The sequence below is a fragment of the Echiichthys vipera genome (genome assembly GCF_963691815.1).
Source record: "Echiichthys vipera genome assembly, chromosome: 11".
NCBI lineage: Eukaryota > Metazoa > Chordata > Actinopteri > Perciformes > Trachinidae > Echiichthys > Echiichthys vipera.
Window position 1 is genome coordinate 25,966,469 of NC_139836.1, and position 25,407 is coordinate 25,991,875.

Below are 25,407 nucleotides of genomic sequence, written 5' to 3' on the forward strand. Positions count from 1 at the left end.
GGGGGTGGGAGATTTTGGTTTTCATGGGGATGTTCATGTTTTGTTTTTATTCTCTGTGAGGCTCTTTGTGCTACCGACAAGTATGAAAAGCACCATATAAATAAAGTTGATTTGATTTAATTTCATACCAATATCAGCCCTTAATTCATGGTAACATGATCTTTTAAAACTTTTAAATTCTATGAGGCCTTAAAGACAGGTATGCACACGTTTCTGTACCTCTATCTGCTGCACAGTGAGGTCCAGGAAGGTGTTCTCGTTGCGGACACTGATCAGGCTCTTGGGGCCTTTGCATCCCATGCTGGTGCCCAGGCCTCCGTTCAGCTTCACCACCACCAGCTTGTTGAGGCAGTCGGCCACATTGTTCGGCAGGCCTCGGCCAGCGATCTTATCGTAGGGCTGGATCTGGAGCAGAGGGAGAGAGAGAGAGAGGGGTCAGGGATACAGCAGGTGTTTAAAGTGCTTTTACAGCTTCAACTGTTCTTATCAGTTCTACTCTAATTTGTCTTTGTGAGAAACAGTGTTTTATTACTGAGTCAACAGTGTTTGCAGTCATTTAGTGTCTATATTTCTTGAAAATACCGACCCTTTTAATGCTGATTGCAAACAAAGCTTTCTACCATGAAGGCGCATTACACATTTTCTGGCTCGCTGTAGTGTGAATGGTGCAGATAATAGTAATTACGCTGTATTAATGCACAACACAGCTGTTTCAAAGTAGTCTTCAGCACTTCTGTTGGCAGGGCAGCAAAAGCCATTGGAGTATGGTGTGTGTGTGTGTGTGTGTGTGTGTGTGTGTGTGTGTGTGTGTGTGTGTGTGTGTGTGTGTGTGTGTGTGTGTGTGTGTGTGTGTGTGTGTGTGTGTGTGTGTGTGTGTGTGTGTGTGTGTGTGTGTGTGTGTGTGTGTGTGTGTGTGTGTGTGTGTGTGTGTGTGCAGTCACTTAATGGGATCAATAATACAGCACTATCAGCGTATTCCCACATTATGTATAGAGTTCTTATAATCTCACAGAGAAGGTTGAAAACTGCGAGCGACGTGCAGAAGCATCCAGGGATGGCAAATTCTTTCCACAGCTTTTTGTTGTTAGGAAGTGAGTGAGCGTGTCAGCGATTAAGTGTCGCTCTGTGTGCCCGCATTCTTAGAAGAACAATAAATTTGCCTGTGAGAGTGTGTGTGTGCGTGTGTGTGTGTGTGTGTGTGTGTGTGTGTGTGTGTGTGTGTGTGTGTCTGTTGAAGGCCAGGAGGTCATCCTGAGTCCTTTCCTGCTAAAAGCACAGAGTCACCGATCAGTGATAGCGGACACAGCAGACCTGCTGATGCAAACAGACGGTCTCTCCGCTGGTGTTTACCTCCCCCTCTTCTCTACGCCGACTCCTCACCCCCTCCACCTCACGCCACATGGGTTGCCAAGGCTACAAATACAACAGACGCTCTCCCTCTGTCTCTCTTTCTCTGTCCTTCACAGAGGCAGGGGGTGATCATCGCGGTCGACAAAAGGTGTTGCGCGGTCGACGGTTGTGAAATATGTTAAGTGAACACAGATGGATGATCAACACTCACTGTTATCGTACATTACAGCAGCGGCTGATGTGAATCCTTGCGGGTATTCAGGAAGATTCAGTGTGAGGGAGGAGGGAGGCACTTTGAGTGGTGTTGTATTGAGCAACACCACTCAAAGTGCAAATGCTTTTCAGCTGGGATCCCCATCCTACCCCTGTACCCCCGGAGTTAAACTGCTACCATTCCCAGATGTTCATTTCCTACCCCAATACAGATGGGGTGTGTGTGTGTGTGTGTGTGTGTGTGTGCGTGTGCGTGTGTGTGTCTGTGTGTGAGCTCCTGTACTTCAACCAACTTAACACAGCTGCAAAGATTAATTAATTGGTTTGAGTCATTTAAAAAAAGAAAGAAAACTAAGGTCTAAATTCTCATTATAGCTTCTAAAATGTGAATATTTGCTGATCCTCTGCAACAGTAAATTGAATATCGTTGACATTTTGGGCTTTGGGAAACACTAATCTACATTTTTTAAGAAACATTTAATCAAACACACCTCATTCACCATTCTGCCGGATAAAACTACTTATTTTGAACATCAGCTTTGGTGCAAAGTGCCGTCTACTGCTTATACTTTGATTGAGAAGCTGCTGTTTTTATGCTCTTAAACCAAAATTAAAGACCCATCTCTTTAATCTGGCTTTTATTTGGGAGTCATGTTATAGCCTGTTTGTTATAGCATTGTTTGCTACATTATTTCTTACCCCTGGTGACAATTTATTTTATTGTTTACTTTTTATTTATTGATTTTTCACATGTTATTAATGTGCTTTATTGTAATTTTGAGTCTAATGTTGCTTTATTGTTGTACATACTTAAACTTCCACCACTCTACCTCATTACCTGTCTAATGTAAATAGTAAGTTATGTTTATTTATTATAGTTTGACATGTAATCTATCTATCTAAATAGCAGAAAGCAAACAAATATTAGAGATTAGTAAAGATATATTGACGGAATGGCGTCCTGAGCAGAGAAAGAAGTCCCTCTCCCTCTGTGTGTGTCGTAACATGAGCCGGTCTTTGTCGTAGCATGTTCGAACATGTGACTCCCTCCCTTAAAACTTGATTTTTGCTCAATTATTTTGATATTACCCTGTGACTGTGGAAGAAGCGCCCATAGGGAGAGCTCCGTCTCCTTCTTCACCACTCTTCTTCTTCCATTTCATTCACGTGCAAAACTTTAAAAAACGCCTTAAGATGCCAAAAATAAATCAATTAATTATTTCTAGGGCAGGTCAACCTGTCATCTCCACTCGCTGCAGTAGTGAGCCAGGCAATCTATGTCAAAATTGGCTTTATAGACTAAAAAACTCCTGAATTATTAATTTGGTTGGGGGGAGGATTTTGTATCTTGCGGCTGTCTTGTTAAAAATGTTTTTACTTTTCTTTCTGCCATTTCCTTTTCCTCTCGCTCGCTGAAACAGGACGCTGGCAAATGATGCCGCGTCGCCCTCTTCCCCTCATCTCACACACTCCCTCTCAGCCTGTTCCCCCGTCTCATTACCATGTGTCACTGTCATTTTCTATTTCACTTAATGTCCCCTGTTTCGATACTTGTCTCGCCACTTTCCTCTAATCTTCCCTCTGCCTCTCTCCATTTCACTTTCACAAAACCTCCTCTTCTACCACTTCACGCATCTTTTCCTGCTCCTCTCTCCATCTTTAATCTTCTCCATCTCTCTCTCTCTTTCTCCCAGGCTTCTGAGTTTGTAAAAATAAATAAGGCGGCTCAGAATTGGGGGGTGATGCATTTACAGACTGAGCAGGAAAAGACAGATCAGGCTTTGTGTTTGCGTGTTTGGTTGCGGAGTCCAGTGCCAGACGAGCAACTGAGGAAGTTTTGTAAATGTTCAGTGAGACAGAACCAAACATGGCCAACAAATGCCAGGCGGCAAACGTCTCTGGCATGAAACCGGCCGAAGATTTCATCGGAAAAGAATATTCTGACCACAGATTGTGAGATTCCTGTAAACAGGAAGTGGAAACACATCAAATGTTTGTTTTAATGCTTTAAAATATCACGCTCATGCTTTTCCCTTTCAGCGTGATCAGGGATGTTCTCTGCAAAAGTGAAACATCCTTGAATAAATGAAAGGTTTTTAAATAATGTACAGATGCGCTATTTGCAATCATGTTGTGAGTCATACTTGTACAAATGAAAAATGACAGGATAAAGCCATTCTTACTTTGAAAACAGAACATTGTAGGTGAGACAGTAAACAAGCAGGACGGGCTGAAAGTGAATTTTAAATGAAGGAGCATATCTGGGTACGCGTATAAGACTTTTCATCATAACCACTTCCTCTTTCTCAAGTACTTCTCATTAGCAAGAACTTCCTCAGGACTAAAAAGGGAATGCAGCCTGGAAACCATCACTCGTGTACTTCTTCTGCTCCATTTCCCGCTGCCTGTCGATGGCTCAACAATCTGACTGACGCACAACGCTGCGTTCAGACATCACAGATCCTCCTTTTAGGTCAAACTGAATTAGAAAAGTTTTTAACACTTTCTTAGTCTTGTACTTTGAAGTTCACACGTAACATGGAAACTCAGTGTCCAGGAAACTGAAGCGTCCCCTGTGACTGAGAGCTGAGGAAGAGAACAAGGAAATCCTGCACAATCAGACTCAAAGAAACACCCAGGACTTGGCGCTTTGACTGAATTTTTTAAGTGTCCGACACACAGCACTTTCAGAATGAGACTCCTGTGGTTTGTCTGGTGTAACGCCAGGAGGAAAGTCTACAGAGGTCGAGTGTACAGTAAAGACGGCCGGAGCATTTAAGTGAGTGGGTGTTTTACAGTCAGTTTTTTTTGTTCAGTGTTGGAAACATACATGACTAGTGGTCGACCGATAATGCTGATATCTCATCTCATCTCATCTCATCTTCATCCTCTTATCCGGGGTCGGGTCGCGGGGGCAGCAGCTTTATCAGGGGACCCTAAACTTCCCTTTCCCGGGCCACATTAACCAGCTCTAACTGGGGGATCCTGAGGCGTTCCCAGGCCAGTGTGGAGATCTAATCTCTCCACCTGGTCCTGGGTCTTCTCCGAGGCCTCCTCCCAGCTGGACGTGCCTGGAACCCCTCCCTAGGGAGGCGCCCAGGGTTCATCCTTACTAGATGCCCGAACCACCTCAACTGGCTCCTTTCAACGCAAAGGAGCAGCGGCTCTACTCCAAGTTCCTAACGGATGGCTGAACTTCTCACCTATAATGCCGATATCATGTTTGTTATTTTAATAATAATAATAATAGCAAATGGGTAACAAAATACCTGAATTTAAATATACGGTAAAATTGAAATGTTTAAATTTTCAGTGAGGACAACACGGTGGTAAAGTGGTTAGCACTGTCGCCTCACAGCGAGAAGGTTCCAGGTTCCCATTCCGGCTGGGGCCCTTCTGTGTGGAGCTTGTATGTTCTCCCTGTGTCTGCGTGGGTTTTCTCCGGGTTCTCCGGTTTCCTCCCACAGTCCAAAAACATGCAGGTGTTCGGTTCATCACCACCTCACGCCCGCTGTCAGCTGGGATCGGCTCCATCCCCCCACGACCCCGACAGGGACAAGCGGTTGAAGATGAATGAAAAATTTTCAGTGTTTTGTTGTAGGCTTTAACTTGTGGCATAGTTTTGAAAAAGCAACAAAGGTCGTTTTCATTACTTCTTCAGTACTTACTTATTTTCGACCCCTGTAACCTGTAACTTTGTACTTACGTTTTATGTCTTTAAAGTTATTGTTGTATTTTATATTTAATTTTGGGCCTTGTGTGAGCTGTTACGTCTTTTATTTACCATGTCTTATTTATTCTTCTGTGCAGCACTTTGGCCAACATTGTTTTTTTTAAAAGGACGTAACAAATAAAGTTGGATTAATCGGCATCGTGATTGCAGGCGTCTGCCAATGCTGATTATCTCAAAATGGCATTAATCAGCCCTGGTTTCTGATTGGTTGATAAGTGGATCAGGCTAAATGTGCATGTTTGATTGTTAGCAGAAGCTATGGAGCCTGAAAAGCACACTAGTTTGACCATTGTCTGCTCAGACATTTTACCATGTGAACACTTTGGTGATGTATTGTTTCTTTGTTAAAAACCCGTCAGTAAAGGGTAAAAACAAAGAACATGGATTATGTAGTTTTATTGAAACACGCGTCAACTAAATGCTTGGACTCTTTAGTTTAAGTGGGCAGTGACAGGACTCAAGTACTACAGTCCTGCAAGACCCAATCTGATCTCTCAATTTAGACGACCCCCTGTTCACACCATCACAATAAAATCACCTTAATGAATAAATGTTATTCCAGCTGCGTCATGGTGGGGCAGAGAGTCTGCTTCTTTAAGAATGTCTTCACAGGCATCAGGAAAAACAGCCCAGGCCGACCAATCACAGTTCTTGTTGTCTATTTACGGCTGACTCACTTCAACTTAAAAACTCTGTGAAACCATGAAGACACTTGGTAAACAAACAATAAATGAGTCTGTCTGCATGAAGCTCACAGCAGCTGTTACACATCTAATGCGTCAAATGTCTTCAGCCTTAATTATCTACCTTTTAACCTGATTAACCTGAATTTGCTCTTAATGTGCACATTCGCGTCACTAACAGTCCGCTGGCGACTCCTAAAATGCACGGAGCATTTAATTTCATCATTGACGTCTCCGGTGGGACTCAAACCCCTCTTGACAGTGTTACTGCTGTGTTCTCACCATCAGACAGTATGTCTTTATGACTCGCTAACACTTTGTCCGCTGCCGCAATATTCACACGGCAGTGGGATGGAACAAATAGGACACTGGGGACGATGGACACGTTCCCAGAAGGGTCGGGGAAACGCTTTCTGATTCATTTAAATTATCAAGATAAACATTCATTTTGTTTGTTTACACAAGACTTCAGAGTTCATCATAAATAGTTTTTAGATTACGTTCTAATATAACAAATCTATAACTCTAGATCTGCAAATAATGTTTAATACATGTCTGATATCTTTTTTCTCATGTGTTGTTCTTTCACATAACTGAGATTATAGAAGTTTAAAAATAGGACACATCAAATAATTCCAAGTGTCACATTGATACCACTTGTTTATCTGCCTAACTGTGCTAAAATTAAACTGTTACACCTTAATATGTAAGATAGTAAAACCTTCAAACTCTTCCGTCTATGTTATCGCAGACGTTGGCTTACACTATCCCCACTAACACTCATTTATAGGACTTCAATAGAACACATGAATGATTAACACTTTTGTTTTTGAGTCATGTATTTGACCTGATGAGAACAGAAAGGACTTAAAGTGGAAAGTGAACAGCCATCATTTAAAAAAACTGACTCCTACAACACGTCACTAATTTATGTAATACTTAAAAAATGCAGGAAGGTGAGTTAAAGTGTCCCATCACCCCATAGGATTTTTCTGCACTTACGTTCATAAAACAAGCCATCGAGATAGTTTTTTTTCATGTATGAACTATTAACAGAGAAATCCAGGAGGGATGCTAACAGCCGGACGTGGCTAACACTGATGAGCTCGGGGCAGTACGTTGAAGGCATTCAAAGGTCTTTTTTAACCACTAATGCTGCTGAAAATAACAGCAAACCTCTGCAGCAGCATGAGAAGAGTCCCTACACAGAAAACAAAGCACCAATGGGCTCCTTCCTTTGGGATTGACTTTGGTAATCCACTTGAATGGACTTTACTATGAGAGGAGCTGGTACAGGGGCCAGTAGGTAAGTCTTTAAAACACTTTTTTAATAAACTCTGGGCTCACTAACTACGTTGTTGGTGCTTTGTTTTGTGTGTAGGGACTCTTCTCATGCTGCTGCAGAGGTTTGGTGTTATTTTCAGCAGTATTAGTGGTTAAAAAAGACCTTTGAATGCCTTCACCGTGCTGCCCCGAGCTAATCACTGTTAGCCTCTCTATGGCTACACTTTAAGTCCTTACACTCATAAAACAATTACAATTCCAGATAACTGCTTGTAATAATAACTCCAACTGGACTCCAGCCGGGAGTTTCTGCTGTTAAAACTCTGATTATCCACAGAGATCAAACTGGGTCACCGCCATTCATGAACCTTCAGGACTCTGTTACCGTGGACTGTGAATACTGATGCTCCTAACAGCAAGGTCATGCCACAATTCATGGAAATACGTCATAAAGTTTATAGTTGGCACATACTTGCTTCTGTGATATCCAGTCCTGTTTTAAATGTTTTTTACAGTTGGTACGATGTGAACTTCTGCATGTTTCCAGATATATTTTCATTCATATTTCATTGCACTGCACCTATTGCACCAAAACACTAAGGCAAATCCCTTGTATGGTGAAATCTACTCTGCAATAAAACCGTTTCTGATGATGGAGTGTTACAAACATCTATTTCTGATTGAAACATTGTTAGATAAATAGGTTTTATATGTTTTAAATCTTGACCAAACTCAAATCCCATGTTTGCTTTTAATCTGTGTCGTCCAGGATATTTTTCAGTCAAACTATATAAAAACCGCGTGGGTAAAGCCAGATGCAAGCCCAGTTTTACATATTAAAGGGATTTTAATATGTACTTCTATGTATTTCTATTCTAAAATACTGTATCATGGAAATGTGGGTATGTGTGTATCATGGAAATGTGTGTATCGAGATATGGATGGTGTTTGGATCTCCTCTGACACGTCACACCATCCCAAAAGGACCTCCGACCCTTAGTTCCTTTGGGATTTCCTCCACTGAGGTCACGACACAGAGCTGGATTAAAATCAGCTAAATAAGTCGAGCGGCATCCGCAATGGATGGAAAATGAAGAACAGTGGTATAAAATATAAAATGTGGCAGACGACAAGTTAAAGAGCAGGTAAAAGAATGGGTGAGCATCATTTCTTATTCTTTTTTTTTAACTGAACAGAGCGTTTGGCGTCATCTTGTTTCATGGCAGTTCTCATCACGATGAGTGACAGGTGCTGGGGACGGGAGTTTGAACATCTGAGCCTGCGACTAAAAACACACGACTGACTGCAAGGTGAGAAGCAGCGTTCCTTTGCTTTCATTTTCACATTTTTAACCTGCTTGGTGCACCTCAGACAAGACCAGAGGTGTCACTCATAATGGTGAATATTTTTAAATAAAAGGTTGAATTTGTGATTGTGTGCTCTGGTGACACACTTGATTTAAACTTATGTAACATCTGTTACTAATTCTTATATGATATATGCGTATTCTCTTTCACCATCAACGCATAATGCTCTCATTCTCCCAGATACAAGTACATACACACAGAAACACACAGAAAACAGGACTTACCGAGTCCTCTGGAGGTCTTTGGATCTTGATCCACTCTATTGACGGCCCCTTCACCTGCAGAAATCTGTGGAAAAGATTCTTGAAGCCCTCAAAGTCTTTCCTGGACACCTGAAAAAACACAAGGATTTCATTTGAACCTTTATTCATCATAAAAAAGACTGTCAGTTCAGCCCAATTATGGACTTATTCATCTGTGCGGAGAGATGAAAAATTGCTCGTCAAAGAGCGCCAATTATCTACCAGGTTTCTCTGCTAGAAAAAAAAGCGCAGCCTACAAAATGTGGTTGTTTTTTCAGAGATACCGAGATATCGTGTGAAACTAGATAATCGAAGGAATCCGTTGGTGAAAACTGGATGTATGGTTTAGGTATACGCGGTGTCTCTGCACCACACCCTACCGCCTGCATTAAACAGCGCATGTTGACCGCCTTAGTGTGTTCATGTTAGATAAAAGTACATTAATGTAACTACTTTGGGGTCGCTTCTAAATTATTAGAGGGTTATTTGTACAATTTACAGCATTTGTCCTCTGGGGATCTTTTTCATATTTAGGCAAAGTTGGTACAGCGTTCGTACAGGTGCTTGAAATCCTTGAAAATGCTTGTTGTGCTTGTTTTAATGTTGTGTTTTCAAGGTTTGAGAAGTGCTTGAATTTAGGATAAAGTGCTTGAAATTGTATCCGCCTTTCTTTCATAACAAATAGCTATAGAATAAAAATATAATTTCAACGATTTTAGTTGTTTGAAGCATAATTCTTTTAACGTGATTTTGATGAAGAAAGTGAAATAATGATTTTAAATATCCATATGTATATGTAGTAGAGATGTAATTGTGTTGATGTAATTGATGTAGATGTAATTTACCACAAAAAGCTTGAACATGGACCTTGAAAGTGCTTGATTTTGACTTTGGGAAAGGTGCACAAACCCTGTTGTTATTGTGTCTGACTCCTCCTTGGTTCTTCTTTTATGTTCCTTTTACCGTACTTAATTATTCCTCACCCAAAGTTTATTAAAAAGGAGCTGGACTTGTTTTTGCTGCACTCATGAAACGTCGTAAAGGATAAAACAATCAACAGAAGTCAAATGTGGGTTCAATTATCTGTAATTACACAGTGACACATGAGGTTTAACCTGAAGCAGTGACACATGTGCGCTCAGAAATGTACGCACTAAGTAATGTGTGAAGTTGCTGAACCGGCTCTTTAATATGTCATCTGGCATATTTGTCATCAATATGTTGAGGACTGTCCCGGATGATGAAAGGAGCGCTTCCTTTGTTCATCTCTGCAAATGATCACGTGGAGCTTGTTTTTCCCGTTATGACACAACCCTTATTTTATCTCTACGGTGTCAGAGGTATATTGATACCTATTCTGTTTGTGTATGTATTCAGGGTTCCTACAGCTTTTCCAAAGTCAAATTCAAGCACTTTAAGTATTTAAAGGTACATTTTCACGCTTCTCCAGCACCTTACAGCTGTTGAAAAATACATATTTGTATACAGCACAATACTCAGTATTCAGTAAACTTATCATTGCACTTGTTCATCACATTAAATTAGATGTTATTGTGCTATAAACAACCAAATTGATGTTTATCTTTCTGCAGGACGACAAATTAAAGGAAACGAACGTTTGTAAATAGACTTGCCGTCAGAGCTGCGACAATGAGTCGACTATTAGATCGACAGAAATAAAATCACTAACTTTGATCATCTGTTAATTGTCAAAAGTCATTTATTTTTTAGAAAATGTCAGAAAATTATGTTTCTTCTTTTCTCTGGTTTATATCATATGTTGTCCTATTTAACATAAATTTCAAGCACTTTATACAAAGTCCAAGCACTTTGCAAACCTTAAAAACACCAGACAAGTGTTTAAAGGATTTCCAGCGCTGGAACTTGTGTTTTTAACAAGATTGTAACGCAAGTGAACAATACAAATAAGGGATAAACCATCATCAGGAGGTGTTGTACAGTAGGAACATGCGAATGTTAAAATACAATACATGTAGTGAATACTTTGAAGGGATTTTATCAAAGGTCTTAAGTATTTCTTGGTTGAAATCATGACAAATGTCTTTAACCCGGCAGCATAGAAGATCTTTACAATCACCACAGTTTCATGGGTGGGCACCCGAGATTAGTGTCATTAATTCAGTCTACGATCTCCCCTTCTGTTCCTGAGTTATGGTTTTGAATAATGGCCAGAAATGAGGTTTTGCAGAACATTATGACGTGCAGGGTTTCCCCCAGTGCACCGCAAGACCGGCGGCTTCAAATATGTTTGTTAACGTAGACGTAGTCGTATTTTCAAACCTCCACTCAGCTTTTAGCGCCGATGTTGAACGGAGGGCCCTGCGTTATAGCTTTAGATCCTCAATATTGAGATTTCGTCCATGATTTTGTTATCACATAAACTATGCGGCCCTACATTAATGCTGGCATCCGTCTGTCTCTGGGCCGCTGTCATGAAACACACTTGCCACGGGGCCCAACAGCCTTTGTGGGGTAAACTCACCAAATGTGAAATACGGTTACAATCTCCCCTTCTGTTCCTGACTTATGGTTTGAATAATGGCCAGAAAAGCATTCCTGCAGAACGTTATAATGTCCATATTTGTGCCAGATCTGAAGAAATTCCCTCGAAGGCGTTCACGAGAATGGGACGGACAAACAGAAAGACAATGCCTCTCTGTGCTGTCGCCGGCACAGAGACATGAGAACAAGCATGAATTTGTTCCTGGAGGGTAAGAAAAATAATTATCATGTAAGCACTATGTCACTGGTAACTGTTTACACAGGAGACCTGTCCTGTTCAACCACCGTGTGTGTGTGTGTGTGTCTCTGTGTTTCTGTGTGTGTGTATACGTACTCTACAGCTGTGTATGTACCCATGACTTATTGGCTTGCATAACTGCTTGCACTTACTGCAAATACAAAAGCTTTTACTGTTACACACTTGAGAGGAAGTGTGTGTGAAGTACTGTGAATGACTGACTCTGACTCTTTCTTTCTTCTGTGTATCAGTCCAACTTTTGTGATTGCTGGCAGTTTGAGAAGGCCTGGTTAATATCTGAAAGAGCCAAACCCTGTGTGCGTGTGTGTGTGTGTGTGAGACACGCATTTTTCAGTGACAGCTTTGCCTAAAGGTCAGAGTGTTTTATAAAAGTCAGGTAAAATGATGCTCAGTCTTGATGCTATTTCGAGAGACAGTTTTGATTTTAGTCTCAAAGTCATAATCATAGACTGTATAAAAAACGGACGTATCGTCTCCGTCGCCAGCCTGATTTTCTCTGACCAAAAAAGGGCATGTATGTGACGTTGGGGGGGAGGGAGATACGTCCCTCTGGCTGATGTTTACCTCCGAGGAGAACTTAATTTATAACTTAATTTAGGGCTAACAGGATACTGTACATTAAGAGGGTCTCAGTTGGGCTGGACGTCTCTAATGACACATACTATTATGATTTAGGCTGATAAAATCGATGAATGTTTACTTAAAAACCTCACTTACTGTAATTTTCTGACATATGCTTCGCGTATGTAAGCGCGTAGGTGGGACCCTCATTGGCACGGTGCTCCGGTATGTGTCACTTTTGTGTTTTTCCAGTGTTTGTGACCCAACCGCCCTCTAAATCACAACCAGATGGTCGGAGAGAGACAGAGAGTGTGTGTAACCGTACCTCTCTCTCTGCGCCTGTGGTGGTGTCCAGCAGTTTCTCCAGCTCCGTGTGCATGGAGCTCTCCAGCTGCTGCCGCATCATTTCCTGGAACTGAGCCATCCCTCCGTTGGCCACGCCTTTACTCAGACCTGGGGGAGATAATGGAGGATGGGGGGGACAAGGTTTTACACTGCTGCAGCATACTTGACTTTAACATATTCTGGATGCTCAAAATCATGCTTTACTCATTCTTATTAACTCAACTTGCTTTCTTTAACCTCTTGGGACGTAACATTAGACTGATTTGACGTCACAGAGGCTGGAAAACTAAAGTCCTAATCCTCAGTAGAACAGAAAACTGAATCTAGAGCCTAAAGATTCATCAGTGGATCAAAAACTGGCAACTTTTTTTGATAATCCATTAATCCTTTAAGTCATTTTTCAGCAAAAATACTAAACATTTGATGGTCCCGGACTCTTAAATGGGAATATTTGCTGCTTTTCTCGGTCTTACATTATTTCAGATTTAATATTTTTGGGGTTTTGAACAAAACAAGACAACGGCGGAGCAGTTGGGCATCATCTTTCATTGCTCGGTCTAAGTTTGCATGAAATCTAACCATCATTTACTCATCATTTTCCCAGTTATCAGAAAAACAACGGCCTCAAGATTATTATGACTTTGTTTGACACGGAAATACCTCATTAGTCTGCGAGTTTTACACACAGATAAGATAAAAAACTGGAGCAAACGGGGAATACTGACACCAAATAGCTGTTTTTTGTGACACTGATTATGGACGTGCATCTCAGGCACAGAGCATAGTTTATACATATTAAAATTATAGATATTATTCAGGCTATGGTAACGATTAAAGCGAGCTAAAGACAAACCCGTAACAGCTATGTGGTTACCACAGCTGTGCCAACATGACATAAGAAGAAGGTCGAGTTGGATGAGATAATAGAATGATACTTATCCTGTTGAGCCTGTTTGTTTTTCGGTAGTGTGTGATTATTGTTTTGATGCAACCTGCAAAGTTTTTGGTTTATTTTTTAATTAATTATGTTCTGGTGCTGGTGTCAGTACATCTCTAATATGAATATTCTCAAAAATACAAATTAAAAGTTGAAAACAAAAACAAATAAAAGCTTATAAAACAGTTACAGCATGCAGGTTTGTGGCGGCAGAGCTGGATGATATCAACAAAAACATACCTTACATACCATTCAAGTAGCTTTATAGGAACATTTACGGGCAGTATTTTAAATATTAGTATCTTAGAGATTGTGTGAATAGGAGAGTGAGAAACCTTGAGTCCCCACATGACTCAGGATGGCGTGGTCTATCTGGTCCTCATACTAGCAGACTATTACAGTTAATAAGCCGGAGTAACGCCACTTCTGGCACACAGACAGGAAACTAAACTACCCGTTCTGCTAAAATAAGAAAAGAGTAACAGGAGGGATTAACCAGTGTTTCACAATCTGGTAAAGTTCTGGGTTCACTTTCACTTTTTAGATTAAAGATGGCATTTTAGAAGCTGTATCCATTAATCCATTACTTCAAGTAGTCAGTAAATTGTTTAGTCTATAACACGTCCACAACAACTAATGCCCTCTCAGTTTCCTAGAGCGTAAAAGCTCCACGTCTGCTGTTTTTGCCTCATAATCCATTTAAATTATTTACTGATTTTCAAAAGTCACAGTCGATTGAGTGGGGGAAATCGGCTCACCGCATCTTTCTGCGTTTAGTCACAAACATTTAGGGGTCCGGGTCTCTTCTAACGCAATCGTGGTTTCTGAATTTAGTTTAATAATCTGCAGCTGTGACCCAAAATCACGATTGGGCACATTATGTTTGCCTGGAGGGGCTGAATGCCGTATTTATGGCAGCAAACGCGTAAATTACTGGCTGCTTGGTTGCTTATTAAACAGTAAAGACGGGTCATATTAAAACAGAAGAGTAGCTGATGAATTATTGCCCGAAAGTAGTGAAATAAAACCAGTGGATAAACTGATACACTTTGACCAGAACTCCTCCTGAAAGCCGTTTCATGCATTTTTATTTTAAAAGGTCTCATACAAATATTTGAATTGAATGTGTGTCCTCCCCTGGGATAGACAGAATATAGGAAAATGTGCGCTCAATCACCGCCAAGGTATCAGAGCTTTTCATCCTCTACGTCAAGGCATCAATCGAGCGGCGTAAACTTTGACAGAGATGATACTGTGAGCGTGGTGCAGGTCACATGTGATGGATCAGTGCGGCATACTTCAAGACTTTAACACTGTGCAGACATAAATGAAAACCCCGTGCTCTGTTTGGAAAGCAGGAAGAATGCGTTTGGATGCCTAGAAGGAAGGAAAACTGTTCAGAAAATGTGGTTGACTGGGAAAATCAGTTCAAAAAGACTTTCTCTCCTCCTGCAGGGCGTCTTTCTGAAGCATTCCTATGATGATTCAGTCAATGAAGAACAGTTATTGTCCTTTAAAAACACGTAAAGCTGCATAGGTATGTAAATCACCTGTACATGTAAGGTTAAGACTTGAATACTTCACAACAAAGCTGCTTACCTTCTACATAAAGTGCCATTTTTCAGCTGCCAAGTAAAGACCCCAGCTCAGCAAAACACACAGTTCAATAACAAAGATAATAAAGATAAATCCAAGACGCGCAGTAGTCCAGAGAGCAGTCACAGTGAAAGCCAAAGTGTCATTGCAAATGAATAATAAAAAAATAAATAAAAGTTTCCCGGAGGTGTCCTTTTTAAAAAGCCATTCACATGTGAATAACCCTTATAATGAGAATAATAACAATAAGTCCATTCACGAGCGGAGCTCTGGAGAGGATGAGGTGTCCAGTCTGTCTAATAAAAAGACAACAAGGACACATTCATGCAGTCACACTTATCTCTCTCTCTCTCTCTCTCTCTCTGGAGCTGGACTGCAGCCAAAATGTCCCTGAACATGACGCTGGATCTGGTCTAAGGAGGATCTTTTACCGTTTGCGGTGCCTGCCCCTCATTTTCCAGCCTCAAATACCGTCGACCACGTCACAAGTCCTGCCTGTGACTCCCAGCCTCGCCCCCCCTTTGCTTTCATTTATTACCTTATTGCCACAGAGTAGGCGATTTTCCCATTTTACAGCCGACAAAACGTCAATAATTAACCGGTGAGATGCGCACTTGCCGCCTGCCCGGGGGTGGGGGGGACTTCAGAGGCTTCAGAGGGCCGAAGGACACGCGTGAATGATGGATGATGGGACGGGGTGTACTCATGAAACAATTCATATTAACGCTGCTGCCTTCAATGTCCGCCCATACACGAGCGTCCGGCGTTGCAACTCAGGTCTACGGCTGTACCGTGAACGCCACACGGAGGGAGAAACGACCGTTTAGAACACAGCAACCGTTGAGCTAACGTTACCAATAGCAACAGAACTCGCTTTGAGAAAACCGTTGATGACGTCAGGAGGTTATGATCATTTCAGTTATTATATTTAAAGCCGTTTTCTTACTGTTTGGACCTTCGGGTGCTGCCGGAAGAAACGGTCGGTGGGGTTGGGCCTGGTCCCGCGGGTCTGAAGGACCACAGCAATGCAGCGGTGCTACACAAATATATATTTTTTAGTTTTTAATTTAGGTTTTTTTGTTTTTTTTACCTTTTAAACACCAACTTAAAAAGGTGACGGTTTTTTGAAGGTATTTCACAAAACAGCAGTGACGTTCCAGGAAGGGGCGGTGCAGGAAAGATGGCAGCCAATGAAAAAGCTGCTTCCCCCGTGACGTAGATCCTGGCAACCAATAGAGTTCTGCAACGTGCGACAAGGTTTCTGATAAAATACCCCAAAAATAAAGCTCAACTTTCAAGATCTCGGCCAACTGTTAATAATAATAATAATAATAATAGTAATATAATTTCGGAACCATTTGAGTCTATCTAAATTATTATTTTTTTATGGAAATGTGACTATAAAGCCTACCTTTCAGTTCATTTTTTATATTTATTTATTTAAATTGTATTTCTTATTTTAAGGTTTTTAATTCATATTGTGCATTTAAGTACACCCCTCTTAAATTGACTTGTTATGACATAATATAAGATTGTATTGTTCATTGATAAATGACAAATACAGTAAAAAAAAACAAAAGCTCATATATTCGTACTGATAGTTGTATTTGTATAGTAGCTTTAAAGCACATCAATATATTATAATAAGTAATAACACAATGACTGGGCAGCATTCAGCATGCTACTACATTCAGCACATAATGCTACAATAGTGAATGTTTTTGTTAGATGTGCCCCTTTTAATGATTGACCTTTTTTTCCATCAACAATGACACATTGTGAATTTAATTAATTAATTACAGATGTTACGTAATCGTTCCCCATGCTGCTGGGAGGGAGGAAAAACTATGAAATACTGCCCCTGCCTGGTGAAACTGTGATACTCAGCTTTTGATGTGCAGATATTATTTGTTTGTATAGATTTATCAGGGTTGGACAATTAAACAGGTAATATTTTTTCCATCAGATATAATACCATGTTATCAAATCAAGGGTTTAATTTAAAATATTTCCCCAAAATGCCGTCTTAAATACTCAAGAATCCCTGTTACATCTTCTTACCATGCAGTCTTGTGTTATAAGCATCAACCAAACAACTTTAAACAAATTATTTTCTATAACCACAGCACAAAATGTGGTATAAAATGTACTGGCAGCGAAGGACTGCTAATTATATCCTTCCTGCTATGAGGTAACAGTGCTAAACAATCAGTCTACAGTCGGCATCGCAACTTAAAGACATAGAAACTCCACTGTGACTATCAAATGAAAAACTGTCAGAAAACACGACTACACTGTTGAAATTATTTATTGTTTAGCTGAAAAGTTATCCATTCCAGTGTTTGAGGACTTTATCATTGACTATGATGTAACAGCTATCCATGTTTCACTTAAACCCAGAGAAAAAAGAATTGGAAAGTAGCTTATAACAAATGTGGGGGACTTTCAGTATAAACTCTATTCTTAAGGTGGAGTTATACTTCTGCGTCACAGTGTCCCGGCTTTGGCGTACGCCTGAAAAAGGAGGCAAACATCTCTGCAACAGCATCGAAAACATGTGAACGAAACCATAAGCAACCCACGCTAGCCAATCAGCGTAGATGCTGTACATTTTGAAAAGGTATACGTCTAAAGCTACAGCAGCTATGTGCATGGGTTTAGTTCAAAACCGTAGCCTCCCGACGCACAAGTATAAATCCAACGTTACACTCATAAACACTGACTCACTCGTTCTTTCTCTCACACACACAGACAGTATTGTTGGAGTGCTTTATCACAGGCGTGCGTCTGGAGTTTTGGGGCTGTCTAACTGTGGGTTCGGTAGCCCTGCGGGGTCTAGTCATACCCCCAGAAAACTCATAGCTGTGTCTCTCTCCTCCAAGAGCTCCGCCGCTGTGGCGTTCATCTTCGTTTGGGAGAAGTCATTGATGGACAGGCCACCCACAATTTTCCAGCTCTTGTCCTGAGGAAACACAATACTTTCAGAAGTTTTGTATTTTTTTGGAACGTGTGCATCCACAGCGTTATGTTCACCGTTTCAAGCTGAATTTAAAAACATACTGTAGGCCGTTTGTATCAGTCTCACCTTGATCTGGACAGGGAATGAGTAGATGAGGTCTTCTGGGACCTTGTAGCCGTTTCCAGAGGAGTAAACACCCATGGAGATGAACTCACCCTGACAAAAACAAACAAAACAACGCATTTCAAATGGTTAAAAAATGGTTAAAAATGCATTTCTAATACAGTGTTGTTGTTTCCAGATGTAGCATTTCATCATCACCAAAGTTAAAATGTGTATTTCATACAGCAGTTAAAACTAAATTTCACGTAATCGTATATAATTTGTCAGAAATAACTGTTAATAACATCAGAAGTAAGACAAAAGTTAACTGTATCTCACTCGTTGTTAGCCACAGACCTGAGGAAATGAATGACTAAATCTGAATATTTTGGCTATTTGTGATTTTTTGAATACATCGCTGCGGCTGCAACAAACTTTTATTTTCATTATTGATTAATCTTCTGATTTGTTTTCTCTATTAATCTGAAAATAGGGAAAAATGTCCAAGGTGACGTCTTTAAACGTCTTGTTTTTTTTCAGTGAAAATCCCAAAAGATATTCAGTTTAATATGATAGAAAACTGCAGAAAACAGGGAATCTCCATATTTGAGAGGCTGAAAACAGCATTTTTTGCATGTTAAATTATTGAATGATTGATATATCATCTAAATAGTTGGTGATTATGAATTACTTGACTAATTGTTGCAGCTTTGTAATTTCATTTCGCTTCTGGAGAACCTGAGAAAAACAGTGGTTAAAGCCGGCATATTTTCACGTGTAAAACTGTGAATTAAGTTGTTTTTTTAAAAGAACAAACCAGAGTTGGTGATTGCTGGAACAGTGGGAAGACTTACTACGACGGTTTGGTGAGTTTTATGTTGTTTCTGAAGAGTTTGACTGACCGTTAAGTTAATCTCAGCTCCGTGAAGAGATAGAAACTTCAGAAGGTGCTCGAATCAACTTTGTTGTTCACAAAGTAGCAGCCAGTTCATGACATAATGTGGCAACAGGCGCACATTCCCACTTCACAACTACAGTATAAATAAATATGGTGTTTACCTCGGGGGTGCCTGACCAGATGTCTCTCATGTGGTCACAGATGGCCTTGGCCGCAGACATGGCGCTGGACAGCTTCCTGGCCTTAATGACAGCGGCACCTCTCTGCTGCACTGTCTGCGAAACAAGAGCACGGAGCGTTACATGTAAAGTGTCCGTCAACGGGAATGTGTGAGCAGAAGAACGGAGCATAGTTATGGTTTTACTCGTCAAGGTTTTTCTTCTTCTCATGCTGCTGCAGAGGTTTGGTGTTATTTTGAGCAGCATTAGTGGTTAAAAAAGACGTTTGAATGCTCTCACAGCCACACTGGAAAGAATAATTTCTGCCTATCGTGCATTTTTGAGTGGCTGACAGGAACCAAAATGTATCTGATGACAGTAAATACTCACAGCGATAAACTCTCCTCTAAGCCAGTCATCGTCCTTAACCGCCTCAAAGCAGGCGAGCTCGCTGCCAGACATGTTGACCAAGCAGTGGTGCACGTCTGGGTACTGGGTGGACGAGTGGTTGCCCCAGATGATCACATTCTTCACTTGGGTGGCAGGAACGCCACAGCGCATCGCCACCTGCAGGAGCGGAGAGCAAATTCATGTTTCAGGATCAATGCAGAGAAAGAAATGACAAAGTATAATTTGTGAGGAAAAGAGTGAATAGAACAAACAGGAGCCTGAAGGAGCGCACCTGAGAGCGAGCCCTGTTGTGGTCCAGACGAGTGAGGCAGGAGAAGTTCTCTTTGGGGATGGAGGGCGCAGACTTGGCTGCAATCAGACAGTTGGTGTTGGCAGGGTTTCCTACAACCAGCACCTGAAAACACACGTCAAACAAGTCCAGTGACTCATCTGATCCAACTCAACGTAAGCAACGCACACTATAAGTCCTACGTTCTTTCTTGGAATAGATTTTCTTGATGGTTTATATCTTATTCTCACCAGAGTTTGGCTAATCTGACTCTCGACAGATGAATTTCATCCTGCCTAGCTCCACTCATCCATCTGGGGTCGCTCCATAGGAGAGGGATTTGGGGAACAGTGAAAAATGGTCGAGCCAATCAGGAGCTCTGGGCGGGATTTTTATGGATGTGGCGTAGCGGAGAAGTGACACCACCACGGCTGGCATGGAGGATGTTTGCTGTGTTATTTATTTACTTTTTCGTGCACAGACGACATTGATCCTTTACCGACATTGCGCTGATTGCACTGCTGCTATATCCGAGATGTTGGATCTTCCGTTTGGCTTTTCCCTGCGGACAAGTGGTTTATCCAATCATGTGCAAGGATTTTTGACCCAGCCCCCTCAAACCCCTCTCCTGTGGAGCGGTCCCAGAGTGGTGCAAGGCAAAAAAAAATTTAATCTGGCTAGAGTCAGGTTAGAGTTTAGCTACTTTACAATAAAACTTTTTAAATGTGTTTTTCTTATGTTTAAGTCTCCTCAAATGTCCGACGCTGACTATACTGACGTGTTTTCACATTCCTCTACTGATGGAGGGGACGTCTGTGCCAGACTTCTCACCTCCTCAGATCCAGAAATTCTCAGTGAAGGAGAAAGAGTTTATGTACTTCCATCCCCTTCTGAGTTTTTTTTTTTTTTTATAATTTTCACTTTTGTGTGGGTGAGTTAAACAGAATATTCCAAGTATTTTTACATACTTTGTCTGGAGTGAGACTTCTATGTAATAAAATTGGGCAAAATAACATGTTTAAGCATCAGAAATTAACATGTTCCTCTGCAGTATGTTGCAATCAGTGTTTGCAATGAGGGCTCAATGGGAATCAAGCCAACACAAGTAACCAAACCACTCTGCACCCTTGAAAACCATGTAAAAAGAGTACCTTAGCACCTTTAGCCAGAAGCAAAATAGTTTCACTCAGCTGACTTCCACAGAATGCAAAAAAAAGCGCGTGGCTGACTGAGTACATGTCAGCGCGTGTCTATGAACCAGGTCCTGAGCGTGTACCTTGACAGTCTTCTTGGCGTACTTCTCGAGGGCGGCGCCCTGGCTCTTGAAGATGGCCACGTTGGCTTTGAGCAGGTCCTTTCTCTCCATGCCCTCCTTCCTGGGCATGGAGCCCACCAAGATGGCTGCGTCCAGGTCCTTGAAGGCCACGTCCTCCTTGTCAGTGGGGACAATGTCTGTGGAGAAGAGAAAGTGAAATCACTGCTGGTTCTGGTTGGATGTTTATACCCTTTATATGGTTACAGCACATTTTAAATCTAAAAATAAAGTGCTTTGCGTGACTCAACAGATTAACAAGTCAAAAAAAAAGAAAGAAAAGAGGATGACAAGTTTTGTCTGTGAATGATTTAATGACTTTCCCTAAAACGGATGATTTTTGTTCTTTTGTGTGTGTTTAATTTATCGCTACAAGTTAAATGACGAATACAATAACACTGACAATGACTCAAACATCTCAAATCCATCACACACATTTTTGGGCAGACTCCCATTTGACTAGAACCAAGTTTGCATTGCATGTTTGTAACAAACCTAACTCGTATGGTGCCGTTTGTGGAACTTTCCAGCAGGCAAGACTGTTGTTTATATCTATATATATATATATGGTGGATGTTATGATTATGTTCTGGGGTATTTGAGGAAACAAATGTGTACATCTTACCACCTTATACCGAACGCAGGCATATTTTCTGTTATATCTCATACATGTTATAATCATACCAGGTTACGGGTTGTTTTATGATCATTCCTGGTCTCCAGATTGTGTGTCTGTGTGCTTAGTTTGTCACAGTATGTGTCTTGCCTTTAGGTTTCATTGTCAATTGATTATCAGGACTGGTACGCCTTGCGGGTGAGTGACTATAAACTAGCATGACTAGTAATTCAAATCAAGAAATAATATCACATGATTGTATAATTTCATTGGTTAATTCTGGGTTTTGCGTTTGCTGCAGGTTTCCAACCTAGCCAACGTAGTAATCCAACTCCTTAACGTCACACATTTCAAAGCTGACAGGCCAGTGTAGCGGTAGCAGTCAAGCTACTGAGTGTGTGGATGCTTATGTGAGCGCAATGAAAGTTTGTAAAGTGTTGTATCCGTCGTACTTGTCCCGAACCCTTCCAGTGGGGAGTTTTTTTAAGCTATAGTAGGTAGCTTAGTTTTGGCTGGATCTCAACCATTATGTAGAAACAGGTTCTCTTATGAAAGAGAACAACAAACCGTACACTCCCTAAAACCTTTATACAAGAGTACACAAACTATACAGCTTCAGTCTGACAATTCATCACTAGGGCAATCCTCTTCTTACATAGTTTGAAACCCAACATTTTCAAAAGTTTGCCATCCTTTTCTGAATCACACATGCATACGAGTTTGAGAAGTTTATTCTGTCCGTATCCCTGTGTGACCGGCCTACGGCGGGGTCCATCTCAGTGCACGGAGCGTTGTCTTTGCAGCACAGCCGGTTAATGCAGGGGCCTCTCGCAGCCCCTGTCCAAACAAAGCAAAGGACGGCACCAATTCAAAGGAAAAATTCCAGGTCACAATGGAGATGGCACATAATGGCGCCTCACGACTGATGTGATGACAGAGGTTACAGTGATGACACCGAAAGTCCCGATGGAAACCAGACAATAGGCCTAACTGTCTTCTTACAGTGACACACATTTGCTTCTGACTAAAAAGCACTTTATCTCATTTACAGGAAAATGTATAGCAGTCACAGCATGAGGTGGTGTAGAAATATATAAAGTGGAGTCAAATTTACATTGAAAACAAGGAGATACAGAAGAGCTACACCTTAGCACGTGTTTGTCCGTCCAGTACTGTTCATATTCAGTCATTAAATGAATGTTCTCCGTGTTTATTCTTTAATGCTTAAGAGCCTGGGTGTGATAGGATGCTCAGCTGCCCCTGGAGATCATGAGTGGACCACCATTAGTGCTGGAGCATTATTGTAGAATAAGAGAAGATATGGTCCCATTTCACAATAAAACAAACAAACTACTGCAGAGGCGTGGTAGAGCATCATATCTTGTTTTCAAATATATAAAAAAAACAAATATTCAATCTATAATAATTAAATTTCTCTTCTAATGAGAATCTACAACAATCAGCCCTATGTAAAGAAAAGTCCATAGCCTACATGTTAAAGTTAAACTGGGATATTTGATGCCCGTAAGACTAGGGTACGTCCACACATAAAAAATGACCCTTTTTCCCTCCGTTCTTGAAAGGAAAAGTATGCGTCTTAGCCGTCCAGACGACAACGCCACGGTGGGCGTTCTCAAATATTCCCACTGTGGGACCTGGTTACAGAAAAGACCGTTTTCAGGCTCCGATAACGCCGGCTGCGTGTGGATGGTCGGCCTAACCGGTATTAAAAATGTGCGTTGATAGGAAAACGCGTTCTCGTGTGGATGGGCCCTAAATACATGTTATTTTAACAGTGTCCCACCCTGAATTTGTTACCTTTCAGAAGTGGGAGGGCGCAGTCCTGCAGCTCCATGACGACACCTTCCAGGACTGGCAACATGGGCGTGATGTCCAAAAGGAGCAAGACGACCGGCTGACAGAAGGAAGGAGGGAGGGAAGCAGACAGAGAGTTGAAGGGTATGAAATGTATTTTTTTTTTTAAATGTTCATTTAAGATGTACTTAAAAATCGTAATTCTCATGTAGGGCCAAAATTTTCCATCTTGATATACTGTAGGTCCTTTTATATCTCAATAAATAAATAGTCTATATGAAATAATCACATGGTAACGCCTTTGTTTGTACACTCGTGTGGATTTAATGTGCAAAAAAGAGTTATATGTGCTTGTTATTACCAAGTTAGATGGGAAAATCATGATACAATTCCACTTAAAGATGATAAATGATCCTATCTAATCATCGCCCATTATTCTCATGTATAATGACGTGTCAGCGGGGGACTTAGTCGTCTCTGTGAAGGCCTAAGCCATGTGGCTCAGTGACACTGGCATGTGGCTAATGGATCAAGTGATTTTAAAGTTGGCTCTTAGAGTCTTGCTACGGGATCCATTTCACTGACTTCAAGGACAACCGTGGCTCGTCCGAGGACTCGGGGACGAGCCGGCGCAATCTGATCACTTCTGACAGGTGCAACATCTGTTCAGCCCCCGGATACGATCTGGAAATCAGCTGTTTCCTAGAGGCGGTCGCTCCTCTTTTGATTCTACCCTCACCCCGCCTAATGAGATAAGGGAATTGAATGTTGCGTGCGTGTGCAAGACAAAGCCCTTCTTTACCTGATCTTTGCCAAAGACATCTCCCTTGGCGATGCTGAACAGCAGGGAATAGGCGATCTGCCCAGCAGCGCCGGTCACCAGAACTCTAATAGGCTCAGACTGCAAGACACAAGAACAGCTGCTGTTAGCGTTGAGTTCAGTGACAGGACAGGTATGAAAGTGACAGTTTCAATGGTCAGGCACACGTGGCTGCTCGGGTGTCTATTCTTGTCGACAGGATTTACTAAAGCAGAGGAGGGTCACTTCAAAAATAGACCCTGTGCTTTCCATACAGGACTCACTGTTACATAACAAACCCAGGATATACTTAGGTTATCAAGTTCACCGCCATCTTTCCCATTCACCCTGCGGCATTCGCTCATTCAATCCACCAAACAAGCTGTGTAACAAGATTATGGTACCATGACTGACTCAATTATAAGTACAAGTTAAAGTATTTCTATTCTATTCTAGTCTATTATACTATTATTATGATTTTTAACATTTTATTTAAACTTGGTATTCATTGCAAGTATGAGGAAAATAATGCATCAATTACCTTTAAGTAGAATATACAATTATATATATAAAAAAGTAAATAAAATAAATAACATAACACATGCCTGGGGTCATTGAAGAATAGAAAATAAATAAATAATTAAAAAACATTAAATAGGGAACACAATGACAGTTTTATTGGCTTTTTTATGTTATTTGATGAAGTTATTACTACATTATTATAAACGTATCAGTACTTTAATTACGCCATGTTGCGAGCCACACTACAAGTGTCGTTAAAACCAATTTTGACCAAACTTTGCATAAGTTTTTGCACAGATTTCTCATTGAATCAACTGGATCAACTGCGTTTATTTTAATCTGTGCAACAAATGAGTCATTGAAACAAGTATAAGCGATTTACTCACCATGTTTCACACGGTAGCTGGAGCTGCTCTCTCTCCCACTTCTCTCCAAACCCGGAGGTCACACCTAT

At 41.1% G+C, this 25,407-nt stretch overlaps 2 protein-coding genes across 3 annotated transcripts in view; both read right to left on the reverse strand.

Annotated features, from left to right (window-relative positions):
- Nucleotides 1-16,222, reverse strand: part of ugp2b (UDP-glucose pyrophosphorylase 2b) — a 32,682-nt gene extending 16,460 nt beyond the window's left edge. The window contains exons 1-4 of one of the 2 annotated variants that reach the window (XM_083922942.1): nucleotides 16,040-16,222; nucleotides 12,541-12,668; nucleotides 8,855-8,962; nucleotides 220-405 (exon numbers count right to left, since the gene is read on the reverse strand). In XM_083922942.1, coding sequence (XP_083779068.1) covers nucleotides 220-405; nucleotides 8,855-8,962; nucleotides 12,541-12,639 — 393 coding nt within the window. In that variant the 5' untranslated portion in view covers nucleotides 12,640-12,668; nucleotides 16,040-16,222. Of the gene's footprint in view, nucleotides 1-219; nucleotides 406-8,854; nucleotides 8,963-12,540; nucleotides 12,669-15,096; nucleotides 15,443-16,039 lie in introns of those variants that run through there. The other variant, XM_083922941.1, reaches the window with a different exon arrangement.
- A 1,163-nt stretch (nucleotides 16,223-17,385) lies between these two features.
- On the reverse strand, nucleotides 17,386-25,404 carry mdh1ab (malate dehydrogenase 1Ab, NAD (soluble)). Its single transcript, XM_083922944.1, has 9 exons — nucleotides 25,340-25,404; nucleotides 24,435-24,533; nucleotides 23,636-23,732; nucleotides 21,166-21,341; nucleotides 19,893-20,015; nucleotides 19,601-19,777; nucleotides 19,214-19,327; nucleotides 18,179-18,268; nucleotides 17,386-18,055 (listed from the first exon to the last, which is right to left on the reverse strand). The coding sequence occupies exons 1-9, from the start codon at nucleotides 25,340-25,342 to the stop codon at nucleotides 17,933-17,935; spliced, it is 1,002 nt and encodes a 333-aa protein (XP_083779070.1). The 5' UTR covers nucleotides 25,343-25,404; the 3' UTR covers nucleotides 17,386-17,932.
- Nucleotides 25,405-25,407: the final 3 nt, after the last annotated feature.

Excerpts from the sequence above, each read along its gene's own strand:
- mdh1ab (XM_083922944.1), bottom strand. Across the intron at positions 21,342-23,635 it reads CGCCCTCCCACTTCTGAAAG|ACATTGTCCCCACTGACAAG; the intron begins GTAACAAATTCA and ends TCTTCTCCACAG. Across the intron at positions 18,056-18,178 it reads CATTCCCTGTCCAGATCAAG|GACAAGAGCTGGAAAATTGT; the intron begins GTGAGACTGATA and ends GTGTTTCCTCAG.